Below are 15,706 nucleotides of genomic sequence, written 5' to 3'. Positions count from 1 at the left end.
AGAATTTAACTCATATTTAAAATTTCAATGCTAATTAATGTGATGATTTTGTTGAATATTCTTTGGTTTAAAGTCACTTTCCTAAATATTTATTTTTGTATGTATAATTTTTTTGCCACATTTATGGTTCTTAGGTTTGGGCTCAAGATAATTGCTTGCATATATAATACCATGGCTAAACCTTGTCTTTGGCATTTCCATAGCTTTACTAATAAGCTCTAATTATGGTAATGGTACTAGTGTTGTGTACGGCACTAATTATAAGACATGGAATAATTTTGTTTTTTTTAACAATTGAAAAGTATTTTTGTATTCTGTTTTTATTCATTGCAATTTTTTAATAAAAATTATGAAATATTTTAAGGGTTGTGCAAGGATACAGACACTTGGTTGGTATTTTTCAATTCCATTTTCATACAAATTAAGCTTTTTGGCAAACCTAAACTTAAATTAGAGTTTTCGAACAGATTTTTCCAATTTATTTCATGTGAAGTTAGTCGTTAGTCTTTTTCTTAAAAAATATTTTGACGTTAAACTAACTATTTTTTATACTTTATTTCATGTACAAATTTGTCATCGAATATTTTACTAGTGATTTGAAATGGTAAATTATGTTCTCTATTTATTAAGATAGCATCTAAATCAAATCATATTAATTGTTATAATATCTAATATTTTAAAGTTAACATAATATTTTCCGGTCAAGCAGAGTCTAATTATAATACTTAATGGTGAAATATTTTTTTTAGTATATCACAATGAATATGTACACAAATTTATAACGCACCAATAATAAAAGTTTGTTCAATCATATAAATATTATAAAAATAAATAACCATTTAGACATAAAAAAAATATAAACTGTTCAAAATTTTAAATTAAGTTCAACCACCTTAGTGTATTTTTGCCCATCAAGTACTAGTATTCATGTAAACAAACCACCAAATATTATTATAGTTTTGTCCATCAAATACTACTTTCTTTTTTTGGAAAAGGTCCATCATCAAATACTATTGATATAAAATTACTTCTGCGGTCTTTTATTTCATTTATAATAACAATTTAATTTTTTTAATCTTTTGTTTCATTTAAATATTTTATCTTTTAAAAAGTGTTTAAAATTATCGACTTTTATTTACAAAATTTTGTTATAAATAATAATTATATTTTAAGTTGGTTGTCAACAAAAACTAGCTTAAAAAATATGTTTTGAGTCGGTATTGACTTCAGATGTGCCTCAAAATACTTTATAATACGTTGTTTTAAGTCAACTAAATATGAATTTGTTTTTCTATTAAAAATTGTTTATAGAATTTCACTAATAATAATGTCTTGAATATAAAAAAGAAAGTCAATAAAAATGTGATGATTAACTAAAGATATGTATCTCTACAAGAGCATGAATTATTTTATTAGTTTGTCTTCGAATAAAATCTACTTGTAAATTTTTAAAAGCTAAATTAGAAAATAAAACGACAATCAAACATAATAGCACTAAATTCTAAAATATTCAATTGACTTTGACTAAACTTATCAACTACATATTTGAAATTCAATTTGAAGTCAATTGATTCAACTTGACGCTCTTAAACCAATTACAAAATATGATGAAATATATATTTCAATTTAAACTTTATTTTGTGAGGACGAAAAAGAGACATCGATATTGCATTTATATATGCTTAGTATTGGTTTTTTTCTCACATTCGCCCTTATCCGCAACATAGGAGCAATTCAAGCTTCTTGAACTTGATGAACTAGCTATCAATCATCAATCAGTTGAGTAAACTAAAATCTGTATCAATCAGTTTTTTTCTTCTTAAGTTGGCTGCAAAATGGCTTAAATTATACTTCACATATTAGATATTAAGTTATATATTCTAAGACACTTATGGATCCAACATAAAAAATGATGTCTTTTCTCTAACGGTAGCTTTCTACCATATCATTGGATCAGGTTGAATATTTGAGTCAACAGTTATGCAATTCAACTAAAATTATATAGCTATTAAAAGTATATATTATACTAGATTTATTTTTTATTTTATAATTCTAAAAAAATATTTTATAAAAAAGTGAGTATTAATATTAATTAATAGTATTAGTAAAAAAAAAATATTACTGAACAGTATATCATATAATATATATAATATTTTGTTTAGAATTTGGATTCTAAAATAGAAGTAAAAGATAAACTAGTGGTTTGTTACAAGGTAATGGATACATGATAGAGTAGAAACAACACATGTTGTTAGCCTAATGCCATGCGAGCTCTTTGCAAGTCTGAGATTCTATTTCTGAATTTTTTAATTTAAATATACAACAAAAATTGAACCGGGTCAACCAATTTACACAGAATTCCTATGTCCAAATTAATAGAAGTTGGAGGAAGCGTAAAATAATGAATAATACGAAATATTTTACTGCAGTAAATCCGGTAAAAAACGGATATTTGTCTAATCATCATGACGAATTTGGGGAGATAGCAATTCATTGAAGTAATAAACTAATTGTTGTGTTAGATCGGTAGATAAACAGCGGCATCTTATCTTAATTTTGCCCCACTCACGTGTAAAGGTAAAGTTACATATATTAGTTTTAGCCCAAAATTTGATTTACCTAAATATAGGTCTTCCGACGCAAAGACAACAAAAACAAAAAAGCAAGTTTTCCATCCAATCCATACATCATTGACTTACGTTTTCATATATTCATTTACTCAATTTCGGTTTTACTATGCCTTACGCGTTTTCTTTCCAACCCCTTTGAACCAATCCAATTTTTTCTAATCAAATATATCATTGTCACACCTAGCACATAACCTTACATTCTCTCCATCACCAAACAAATACAACATCAAAATCAAACCCATTAATTAGATCTATCTATTCATATTCTCTTCCTCCTAAGGCCTAGAGGCCTTCACCAACGTACGACCATGTCAATGCTCCAAACCGACGATCAAATCAAACAACTCAACGACATTTTCAAGCGCTTCGACATGGACTCGGACGGAAGCCTAACCCACCTCGAACTCGCCGCGCTCCTCCGGTCTCTCGGTATCAAACCATCCGGCGACGAACTTCATGCCCTATTATCCAACATGGACAACAACAATAACGGATATATCGAATTTGATGAACTTGTTAATGCAATCATGCCGGACATGAATGAGAATGTTCTCCTAAACCAAGAACAACTTTTGGAGGTTTTTCGCTCGTTCGACCGCGATGGTAATGGTTATATCACCGCGGCCGAACTAGCTGGATCCATGGCAAAAATGGGTCACCCTCTTTCATATCATGAACTTGCTAACATGATGGCTGAAGCTGATAGCAATGGTGATGGTGTTATTAGTTTCAATGAGTTTGCAACCATTATGGCTAAATCAGCTGCAGATTTTTTTGGTGTTAAGGCGCAATAGATATAAATATATATTAGATCAACCTTTATGATGAAAAGTAAATCATGGGTTTGATTTGTGAAACTTTTCATTTTTTTTTATTGTTTTTTAGGTTATATATTGGTGTAAATTAAGGAGGAAGAAAAAGATAAAAAAAATGTTGAAACATAAATGGGAAATATTGAAAAACAAAATTAATTATGTTTGACATGAAAGTTGACTAATTGTTGTAAATGTAATTTTGTAGATATCTACGATTCGTTAATTTTTGTGAATGCTCTTGTTCTTGATCTTTTGTTTGATATATTATAAATGAATGTGACAAACTTTCTTTTGTTATTTACGAGCATTTATTTTTCCACTTGCAAGAGCTTTGAAGACTTTAATTTCATATACACATGTAGTTGAAATGTATATAATGTCAACGAGTAGGTGTTATATAGGCACACACAATGAGGAAGTAGTTTATTAAATTATTTGGAAATTTTAAAATGATTATTTTTTGATACAAATCTTCTTTTCTCTCATATTAAAAATGTCATTTGGGTTTGAGCAATATTTAAAAAAAAAATATTTAGATTGATTTTAATGGTAAAACTAGTATTTACATTAAATAAACAAAAACAGTATTTACAAAAACACACTTATTAATCATTGTAGTGGTCGGTAATATGTTTGTAGGAATTACTGATTTTTGAGATTTCAAAGTCCTTTGTTGGTTTTGTTTTTTAATTAATGCAAGGGTTTTTATAAATTCACAAAAAACTCAAGCAATCAAATCATCACTCATTGTAATTCATGATGTCGTTATGATTTCAGCACTCATTGTCATCATGATTTCCTCCAACTATCGATTTGAAAGTTTTGTCAAATAATAAATTCTCATTTTAGATCAAAATAAATAAAACATTTATAAAAAAAAGGAGCAAGTCAAAGATTTATATGATTGCACAAAAATGAAATTCTCAATAACACTGTTCTATTTTTTTACAAAAAAAAAAACAAAAAAAAACCAGCTCTATCTCATCCTAAAAATAATTCTTGCTTCTATATACAGTAACAGCTTCTATCTGTGATACAAAAGATGGTATATGAAAGCTATGTGTACTTATTTTTCTTCCCAACATCAGAACCAAATAATGTTGGTTCCATGCATCATACTAAGCAACATATTCTTCTGGTTGAGATGATCCATCAAGCAATTCCATGACTATGTGCAAAGTCATAAACATTTTCAGGAAAACTATACAACCCTACAGGATTTAATGACTAAAAACAATATATCAAAAATATATTATCTACGGTTAAGAATTTTGTCTTTGCCCATTGATCGGTTTGCCTTGGCAGCTAAACGACCTGTTGAACTGACAGTCATTGGCTGCAACAATATTTGTTGCACCATATCACAGTATTCGGGTTCCTCGATCTTCCTTTCGTACCTTCTCCACTGTACCATTTCATGATACATTGGAAAGAACCGCATCTGAATTGCTTTGTATGAGAAGTATGGTATAAGGGTCGCGATCACCACAAAGAATGTTAATATCCAATAGGTAGGTGAAGGAGCAAGAGCTTCGACGAAAATTTTGTAAGCGTTTCCAGAATACTTTTGAGGCACGGCTCCATATATTAAGAGAAAAATGTACCAGAAAAAAATGGAACCCCAAATGAAAAAATGTTGGATCAAGGTGAAGTAACTTATAGCTAGTGCCATTTGTAAGTTTACAACCCAAACTACACAAGTGAACATGGTTGTTCCGAGTATATCTCTTCCAGCAGTTCTTCCCTCATGATCAAAGGCTTGGAGTTCCATTGCTTTTGTGCAAAAGAAAAAAATTAATAAGGCACTAAAGAATCCGTTAAGCATCCAACTGAGTACTCGACGCCAGCTGAAAAGGACATTTTGTACTCCTTCTTGATATAACAAAGGAAACTGCATACATTGACAATAAGTTATCATCAGAGAAGCTGATATGATCCTCGTCAGAAGCATAAGCATTTATCATAAGCTGCTAATGTATAAGCCGTTTTTATGACAAAAGATACAATAAAGTTAAACTGTTTGCTTACAACTTATAGGTTGTTTTCATAAGCTATCTAGAAGAACTTATGGAAATAACTGAAAACAATTTAAGGATGTCATAAATTGTTTCTACAAATTCTCCTAAAGAGTCTCGCATATGATTAAAAAGGTATATAAACTCAAATAAGTCAATCTAAATAGGTGCTAAATCTAGTTCTGATGCAAGTATTATGTAATCATGAGTACTACCGCAGGTTATTTGTTGATTTTCTTTTTTGTGGTTTCTCTTTGCTCTTATATCAAAACAGCAAGCTAGTTAATGACTGAACAATAGTGCATATTGCATATTTGTCACAACCAAAAGATGACCTACAAATCAGATGGTGATGAGAAACTGACCTTCAGACAGTACCGAGCGGATACATCCTGATCGAATACACCGAGAGCGATCACAGGAAGTGACGAAAAGAAAACATTATAGAGAGCTAAAAACCAGTCATTGTATGCAGGTATTCCAGAGAATGATGCATAAACCTCATATAAGAATAGTGTGAAACCAAATGTGATGTTCTTGTAGAAAAAATAGCATATCTGTAAGAAAAACAATGAACAAAAAGTTAACACCACCAATGAGGTTTCTATACATATTTTGGAACTTCTCTATAATCTAGAGATTCAATTATAGGCTCATTAATACCATTGATGAGATCCTCCGGTAACACCAATGTCCGTGCACAAGAAGTAATCGTTCCAAATATCGGAATTGTGCAATTGCGATATCACTAGACATAACAGCCTGTGAGATTAGGAGGATAAGAAAGAAAATGTTGTTTAGAATACAGCATGTAAAAGTAAAAAAGAATTAAAAAACCATGAATATTGTGTGAATTTTCACAGCACCTGCATTCCTTCAACGCCGCTTATACCAACCCCGATATCAGCTTCTTGAAGCATTCCCACATCATTAGCTCCATCGCCAATAGCTAATGTTGTTTTCCCAGTTCCAGATTTGACCAATCTAGTGACCTTGAAAAATGTAATTCTTAATCTAGTGACCTTGAAGAGAAAAACTAGATAAATTATTTCTAAAAAATGTAAGCAAAGGATAGGTTGAAAAATACCAGTGCTTTCTGCTTGGGGGATGATCGACAGCAAATAACAGATGCACAACGAATGGCAAGCTCCAGAAACATGTTCTTCATATCATCCTCAAGTGCATAAGCAAGTGATTTGCCATCAATTATTAGAGCAAATTCCTGGTGAGAGATCCCTCTGTGTGCAGTAAGCTGTGCAGCACCTTCACATATCTGTAAGAGGACACTCTGTCTTGATGTCTAAAAGATGAATCAGAAAAAAAAATAAAAAATCAGGATACAAATTCCCAACTCTATATAGTATCGTCATTAGTACACTAACATACCATAGAATCATATTAATTGAGTCAAAGACAAGTTTTAAGGTTAAAAAGTAGATTGAAAGGAACAAAATAATGAAAAACTTAAAGCAGCAAAAAGGTTAAATGTACCAAGCAAAATCAAACAACTCTAAGCATACCAGCTTGTAATGCCAAGCTAATGCAGTTATTCGTAATTCTTAATATAATATAATATAACTTTCCCAAAGAGCTTTGTTCAGAAAACCAGAATGGAATATAAGTTCAAAATGTCAGATATCTAAGGGCCTGACTGAATTAGTTTATTTGAGTTTATCTATCGGAATAAACACTTGTGAGATTATTTGGGAGAACTTATGAAAATAGCTTATTATGACATGTTTGTAAGCTGTTTCCAGCTTATTTCCATAAGCTCTTTAGAGTAGCTTACGAATACAATTCATAAGTTATACGAAAATAATTTGATTTGATTATATCTTTTGTATAGAAAGAGCTTATGCATAAGTACTTATACGATAAGAAATTATATTATAAGCACTTATGTTATAAGTGCTTAATTAAGTTGTATATCCAAATAAGGCCTAGGGCAGATTAAGCCGCCATGTCAACTATAATAATATATTTTCCTGGAATATTTTGACGTTGAAGAGAACAAACTTATTAACACGCATGCCCAAAATACACATTATACTTTCTATATACAAGCTACACCATGGTAGATAAATAAATATATAAAGAGATGAAATTTTTTTCTTTACCTTGGTAATAGCTATCTTGTCCCCATCCTTCTCCAATGCTTGAATTTCGGGACTATCCAAATGAATTATAATCTGTTTCATTCCTTGTCTAAGCAAACTACAAGCAAAGCTGCAATGGAGAATTTATATCAGTTAACTTGAAAAGCAATTCTCATAGGGTGAAGCCATACTACAAAATGCATAATAATATTATTAGTATAATACCCAACATTGATTGCAGTCTCCATTTTATCCCCAGTCAAAACCCAAATCTTAATTCCTGCTTGAGTAAGCTTGTCAATGCAATCAGGAACCTTGAAAAGAAATACAAGAGCCTTCGTTAACGGTCTCATTCCAATGACTAATCGTCATAAGTATAGAATGTTTTTTTATTCTAACTCACCCCATTTTGGAGCTTGTCCTCTACAGCAGTGGCACCAAGAAGGATTAGGTTCTTTTCGATATTATCAGATACTTCCTCAATCAGTGTTTCCCAATTGGAACTAACTAAATTTTTGGCCTTGGAGAATTTGTTATCGAACTCTTTGTATTCTTGTGGGTCAAGTTCACGATAGGCAAGTATAAGGGTTCTTAAACCTTCATCAGCATAATCATGCACATGCTCCATGGTTTTCTCTTCAAACTCCCTCCCATTCTTGGCAAGTCTTTCAAACATGACACTGTGTGGAAATATCACTTCAGGTTTGTCAATAGGTGAAACAAAAAGGTCATAGGTAAGCATTCAAAATCATTTCAGGTTACATAGATATGTTTATCACAAACCTGTCGGCACCTTTGCAGAGTAGTAAAGTTTTTCCTTCATCGTCTTTTACTATTACCGACATTCTCTTCCTTGAGCTATTGAATTCTAAAACGTTGAGAATCTTGTACATCCTGCAAATTGAAACTAGTTACTGAAAATATCTATCATTGAGATGAAAGAAAATAAAAAAACACAGTAGCTATAATACAGCCTTTTAGAAGTATAAGCATCAGTTAGCATGTATAAAGTGAAAACCTTATGTCCTAAAAAGTATAATTATGCAGGAAATAAATAAGGCTTGTTTTTTGACAGAAGGAAATAAATAAGACTTGGAAAACAATTGAACCATTTTTTTTTACAAATTTAGATCTTTAAAACATCATAAAAGTGTAAGCCAAAAGCACAAAATTTACAAACTCGCCTATTCTATAAGCAACTATAGTCTAGTACTTTTTAATAATAAGGCTTTTTATTTTTTTTACATAAGGAAATAAATAAGACTTGAAAACAATTGAACCGTTGTTTTTTTATAAAATTGGATCTTTAAAACATCATAAAAATGTAAGCCAAAGCCACAAAATTTACAAACTCACCTATTCTATAAGCAGCTATAGTCTAGTACTTTTTAATTGAAAAGTACTCGTTGTCATTTTTAATTGAAAAGTACATATTGTCATTAGATGATAAGCTATTGTAAAGTTACATCTGCCCATATTAAAGATACCCATCCTAAAGCTTTGTGTGTCCGTGTACAGGGCACTGCTGCAAATCGCGGATTGTGAAAAATAGAGATTTGTTCAAATTTTGTTACGCAACAATACTATAACGCCACTATTTGACAATATTTTGTACTAAATGGTGTATCGTGGAACAATAGTGATTTGTTCAAATTCTGCTAAATTACAGCACAGCTATTTAACAACACTGGTGCAGGGAAAAATGTAGCAGCAGCAATAAATTTCAAAGCAATTGAAAAAACCGACCTTTCAACTTTCTTTCCCGAAACTGGATCTAACTCGAACGTCGATATACTAGTCTGAGCCCTTCTATAGAATTCAAAACCAAGTTCTCTTGCGGCAATAACAAATGCTGCTTCATCCGGAGATTCAGCCTCGTACGAGACATTTCCTGAGTCTTTATCTACTTCTGGTATGGCTGTATGACAGACTGCCAAGAGGCGAAAAAACTTCTGGATAATATCTGCACGAGGCTCATTAACCCAATTTCCATTCATTATTCTTTCATCGGTGAAGTTAAAACCTTTTATAGCTGCTTTTTTATCAAGAGAACCCCTGACGTCATCCGCTTCTGATATATCACGCTCATGAACGAACGGCAAACCTTTTCTTCTACTCATGGTCTTCTCGACCTCGGTAACACCACGGCCATACGCTACACCAGCAATGGAACATTTGATGAATTCCATTGAGTTGCACGTCAAAGTTCCAGTTTTATCAGAAAGTATTGTGTCAACTTGGCCAAGCTCTTCATTCAAGTTAGAAGTGCGAGCATGGGCCGGTTTGTCTGCATCTTTGTAGTACATATGGATATCTTGATTGATGAAACTGCTTTGAAGGACTTTCACAATTTCTATTGACACATACAAAGAGATGGGAATAAAGAAGCCATACAACATTAAGGCTGTCAAACAATGAAATACAGCAGCGGAGGCCGATCTTTTCGGATCAAAGAAAATCGTAGAATGGTCAGGCCTTAAATACCATCTCTTAGCCAACCCGTTTCGAAAGTCATCTTTAGTTAAGAAGCCAAAGAAAATAGATCCAACAGACGCCATTAGAAACAAAATACAAAACAAGAAGTAGATGATTCTATCCATCTTCTTCTCAACTCGGCTCCTCTTCGAAGGTGGATCGGTAGAATTCTGAATGACCTTAGTGTCATGACCAGTGAAGATGACAGCTCCAAAAATATAGTCTGTATTACGAAGTTTAGAGTCTCGCAGAAGAAGTTGCTGAGCGGAAAGGGCATACTTTTGCTCTCCAAACTCCATGCTCCCAACAAACGAGTACAAATTTGCATTCGGATCTTCGCATTTGACAGTAGCTTTAAATTTTTTGAAGTTGAGATCCTCATGTAAGGAAGAAGTTACTTCTAAACCTTGTTTTAACTTCAAATTTGTCTCCCCATCCAAGTTCATCGTCTCAACATAGCAGACCGCATCCTCGTAACTGGATGAAAGCAATACGAGGTCTGCCGGGAAGAACTCGTCTTTCTCTACCTTCACTATATTCCCTACCCTCAGATTCTTCCATGCAGTATATTCAAAAATTCCATCAATTTTATGAACTTTAACTCTTCTATTGTTCACTTCAATATCCTGCATGAGAATTCCATTCAAAATTACACACCTACCTTGAAATCATAGCTTTCCATAAAATAATTCTACATGAAAGACTAATTTAAGTAATTAGATTAGAAACACTACATGAAAAATATTCTACAAACATTAAATCTAGAACTACCAAAATTCAACTCCCCCAGCAACAAAAAAAAAAAAAACCATAGACACCATTTTGGATAGAGGGATTATTTTATCATATGCAGGCACACTTAGAAAATATAACTCATGTGTTACTAACCATTGATTAAAAATAACAATTTACATTTTCATATAATGCAACCAAATCACTGGCATTTTACCCTACAAAGTGATGCTAATTTAGCAGATTAAAACATTTTACCACAAACTGGAATCATTTGAACAAACAACTAAGTAATTAAACTTCATCCTTTCCAAACAAAACCAAGAAACTAAACAGAAAAGCAACAATATTCCATAAGCTGCTAGCCACACTTTATCCTTTTGGTAAAGTACTTCATGGATGGCCTTGTAAAAAGACCACAAATTTTATAATTATAATATAATAACTGATATTATTAAATACTTCATCTTCCTTTATGTTTTATATACACTCTAAGTTAAAACATAATTTAAATGTATGCAAAATAGTGTGATTCATAGGAATCTACACAGTTGTGCTGCAGGGTAGAAAAAAGGGCAAAAAGGTTCCAAAAAAATAAAAATATATAACTATATAAAATTAAATCCACAACAGAAAGTGTTGGTAGTTAGAATATCGTACCTGCTTTTTCCTACGCCAATCTTCAATACCTTCTTTGACAATAGTAGCTCCAATAACAACAACAAGAGGAAGAATAGCACTACCAGCACTATAAGGAGCAAGTTTTGTGAAAGCCAAAACACCAGTAACCAAAAAATAGAAATTAGCAACTCTCCTAAACTGTTCAAAAAGTGATTTTGGAAGGAAAGTAGCAGCAGTATATTTTGTAGATCTCACACAATTATCTGCATACTCATAATAGTTCCTACTACTCCCAATTTCCTCAACACTACTATCTGTTTCATTGCATAACACCACTCTTGAATAGCCTTTACCACCAATCTGTGCATGATCTCCATCAACTGAACTTGCTTTACAACATGTGAATGAATAGATCTTGCTTAAATGTAGCTTCCTATTTCTCTCACCCCTCATTCCTTTTTATTAATCAACTGAAATTCAAATTCAAAGTAAAAATGAAAATGAAAATAAAATAAAATACCCTTTTAGATGAAATAATTGATTTCCAATTGTCAATGGCAAACTAGAAGTAAAAATTGTAACTTTCTATAACCCCAATTTCCAAAGCAAGGTGACTGACAAAAAAGACTTAATAACAAGTTTAGTATGAAGTGCAAAAAATAGTCCTGAAAGTTATGAGATTCTTAAAAAGTTTTCAACAACTACACAATAACACAAACACCTCATAAACAAAACGTCATAAACTCAACCAATAGCACAAATACACATCAAAGAAAATACAAAAAATCATTAAAAATAAATAAATAAAGATGCTAAACCCCAGAAAGGTTCCAACCAGAAAAGGCTAAAAAAATCTATAATTTAATAAACAATGAATGAATAACAAAGAAACTGAAAAATTTAAGGAAAAAAAAAAGTGATTAAGCGATACACACAACTCAGAACCGAATTAAGCCTGCAATCACTTACTACACTGTAGTAGTGGATAACAGTTGTAAAAAAATTCCCAGAAAAAGACACAAACCTATGAACCTAAAACAGAAGAAAAGTGTCGGCAACAGAAAGTTCTAGAAGGAATATAAAATCTGAAGATTTGAAAAACAGTACTGACTCAAAAGGAGGAAGAAGATGAATTTGACTATAATTAGATCTCACATTTTCATTTCAGAAAAAGACAACCATTTCACTTTCACGACATTGCAAATTTAAATTGAGCTCTATTTTTTTTCCCCAAAGAAAGCGAAAAATCCACTTTTCTTTTGCAAGGGAAAATAAAGTGGCAAAATGCTAACACAGATTTCCAAAAAAATAAATAAAAACAAAGTTGTTTACTTTTTCTTTTCTCTTTATTTTCGCGGGAAAAAAGGTGTGAATGAAGCTCGTTGTCAATGGTGGTGACTGAAAAAGTGTCACTTTCAATTTCAATTTTTCCTTTTTTTTTATTTTCTCGTTATATCCTTTTACAACGATAATCGACACAATTGATTTGTACAGTTAATTTATCATCACAATTACAATTATATGGTCAAATAATAAAATCAACAATTTTTATTAATTATTAATCAGAGATAAAACAGGTGTATCCTAACAATGCTACAAACTTTTTCTCAAAATAAATTAAAATAAAAAATTAGACATTAACTTACCTTGTTCAATTGAACAGTTCAATCACAGAATCGCCGTGGTTTTTTAACTACAACAGAGTTGCAGATTTTTTTTATTATATTATTATGAATATTGAAGGAAGTTTTTGTTTAGGTTTTTAATTTTATTTTTTATTTGTACTACTAGTAGTAAGTAGTTGAGTGTGTTTGATTTTGATAAACATGAGAATGCGCCGTCATTTATTTGTATTCTTAACATGCTCATGTTGTTTGTTGACTATTCAATTCATTTATGTTTTGAACCAAAACATGTTTTCTTTGTTTCTCATTTATTGTTACTTTTTCACCCTCCTCTTTTGGTGCTTCCTAGTTATTTGCTAAAAATTCACCTATTTTTTCTCAACTTTTTTCTTTTTTCTATTTTCGGTATATATTTATATAACCACTAACTAACATTGACCGTTTTACAAAAAAAAAATGATTATTATAAAAAATGTTACCCCACAAATAAATGCTTATTAAAACAATTAGAAGCAATTGATCTTTGAGTAATTAATTTCACCAAATCATTTTAAATTTGTGAAAATTATTTCTTTGTTGATGTCATATTTTGGAATGCAATAATTTCGGTCAATTCAAATCAATTTGACCTATTAGCTATAAATTGTTTGTACTTTTTTTTCTAGATGGACTTCAATGTCGTTGTATTTTCCTTCTCCTTTTCTCTTGTGCTTAAGAAAACCAACTGGCCAAAATTTATGATTTGGGTGTTCATATTGATTGGTTCTTGCATATGACTTGTAGTTTCTTCCTCCTTTTTCTCAAGTAGTATTGACTATTGAGTATTGCATACAAAAGATTATTGCACCTTCATTATATTTTGTTTGTATTCTCTTTGATTTCAATTTTTTAATGGCTAATGCATTTTAGTAGGTACATAAAGTGTTAGTTCAGTAATAACTTATAAGAAGGTTGTGAAATTATGTTAGTACACTTTAAATAATAATAATAATAATAATAATAATAATAATAATAATAATAATAATAATAATAATTTCTCATTTTCAATTTTTTAAGAGTTAATATATATTAGTATTATGTTGTGGATGAATACAAAATCAGCAACATCTATTCTACTTTTTAACTACTCCATCCACAGTGAATCAAATTTATATCTTTTGGTTTTATTATTTGTAGCTCTATTTAATCTTTCAATCCGGTTTTATTATTTGTAGCTCTATTTATTCTTTCAATCCATTGACTAGCAATATTTTTTTACTAAAAAAAATTATATTCATTCTAATTAATAGCATACATCAATAAAAAAAAAAAACAACACAAATTCAACATTATTAAAACTAAATAAATAATGAATCAGTGAAAAAAAAAACTCATGTCTCTTGATCAAACATGTAAATATATAATTGAACACAACTTCAATCTCTAACTAGGCTCACAATCTAGACAACCAAAAGAATGAAAGTGTTACAATTTTTCTCCTAAACAAAATTTTGTCCTCAAAATTTCTGTATTGATATAAAGTAAAAATTAACGTGTGTATAAAGCTCTCTCATTTTACTCTTTAGCTCCCTAATACTAGTTAGTACTTTTCACAATTGCTTCACTCTAGATTTCCTTTACCAATAGAATATTTTTTCATCTATAAGCTTTGATATTTGATTCCCACCTTGGCTAACTTCCTTTACTCTTTGGGTGGCTTCTAAGATGATGGCTAAAATAAATCCCTCATTTGTGGAGCAGAGTGAAATTATGATGCAGATATTTAATAATTTTATTATAAAAATTATATTACGTGATTCAAACTATTTGAAATTCTACTTGATTATGGTTTATGAATTATGCATATCAAATAACATATCACAGTGGTATTGGCTCATAAGTTATGCATATTAAATATCATAGTTTTCATGTATATTATAATAGTAACAAGAAATATTCAATATATTGACAGTAGAATGTCTATAAATAAATTATTGGTCCTTAATATAAAATAGTGAGTGAGAGATTAAAAACTTGAAAAAATCAATAATATAAAAAATTAAAACTCTTCCTCTTTATAATAATGGCTAAAAGTAATTATTTTAAGAGTATAATTTATTCTGTATTATGAAATTAACATTTCTGGTTTTTTTGTTTTTGTTGAGATGTTATAGTAAATTTTTTACAAAATATTCCTAAAATTAATCTTGATGTTATATTGTCACATTTGGAGAGTTGTGAAACAGGCATACATGTAAAAGCACAGTGGACCTCTCATTAGTTCACTTTTTTTAGAACTGGATACTCTTGAGAGAATAATTGACAATTGAGAATATAATAAAAAAGAGGAATCCTTAGTATCATTAATAGTATATATTTACGTAAGATTCTTGGCTTATCCTTTTGGCCTTTTGTCATGTTTACCACACAAGACAGGAAAGTCATCGCAACTACAATATTAATTAACTTTTATTTTTTATTTTTTTATCTTTGGATTTTTGTTTGATTTTACGATAATAAAAATTAATTTTGTCTATATAAGGTTCTTTTTTTGTCAGTTAAAATTGATTTTTAAAATATAAAATTAATTTTATTATTTGAATATTATTGAGTAAAATTGATTACTTAAAAAAAATTCTGAAATTCGTTCTAACTTAAGTTAAAATTTATAGTTGATAAATTCAAACATAATTTTTGCATTTAAATTTATAATTCAAT

The 15,706-nt window shown here is 30.4% G+C and overlaps 2 protein-coding genes across 5 annotated transcripts; one reads left to right on the top strand and one right to left on the bottom strand.

Moving 5' to 3' along the window:
• The first annotated feature begins 2,733 nt into the window (after positions 1-2,733).
• LOC101510528 (probable calcium-binding protein CML15) lies at positions 2,734-3,678 on the top strand. The gene has a single exon (XM_004509522.4). It carries the CDS (start codon positions 2,939-2,941, stop codon positions 3,422-3,424), a length of 486 nt encoding a protein of 161 aa, XP_004509579.1. The 5' UTR covers positions 2,734-2,938; the 3' UTR covers positions 3,425-3,678.
• A 647-nt stretch (positions 3,679-4,325) lies between these two features.
• LOC101510852 (putative phospholipid-transporting ATPase 9) lies at positions 4,326-13,150 on the bottom strand. 4 transcript variants are annotated; one of them, XM_027336721.2, is made up of 12 exons: positions 13,031-13,150; positions 11,424-11,854; positions 9,303-10,657; positions 8,340-8,450; positions 7,960-8,236; positions 7,782-7,870; positions 7,578-7,686; positions 6,548-6,760; positions 6,327-6,452; positions 6,124-6,222; positions 5,826-6,017; positions 4,326-5,336 (listed from the first exon to the last, which is right to left on the bottom strand). In XM_027336721.2, the coding sequence occupies exons 2-12, from the start codon at positions 11,835-11,837 to the stop codon at positions 4,698-4,700; spliced, it is 3,624 nt and encodes a 1,207-aa protein (XP_027192522.1). In that variant the 5' UTR covers positions 11,838-11,854; positions 13,031-13,150; the 3' UTR covers positions 4,326-4,697. The 4 variants fall into 4 exon arrangements, with proteins under 4 accessions (XP_027192522.1, XP_073219446.1, XP_027192521.1 ...); XM_073363345.1 differs by lacking the exon at positions 13,031-13,150 and adding an exon at positions 12,717-12,857; XM_027336720.2 differs by lacking the exon at positions 13,031-13,150 and adding an exon at positions 12,409-12,697.
• Between the last annotated feature and the right edge of the window lie 2,556 nt (positions 13,151-15,706).

Source organism: Cicer arietinum, chromosome 7, assembly GCF_000331145.2.
Source record: "Cicer arietinum cultivar CDC Frontier isolate Library 1 chromosome 7, Cicar.CDCFrontier_v2.0, whole genome shotgun sequence".
Classification (NCBI taxonomy): Eukaryota; Viridiplantae; Streptophyta; class Magnoliopsida; order Fabales; family Fabaceae; genus Cicer; species Cicer arietinum.
This window is presented reverse-complemented; position numbering and strand designations above follow the sequence as displayed.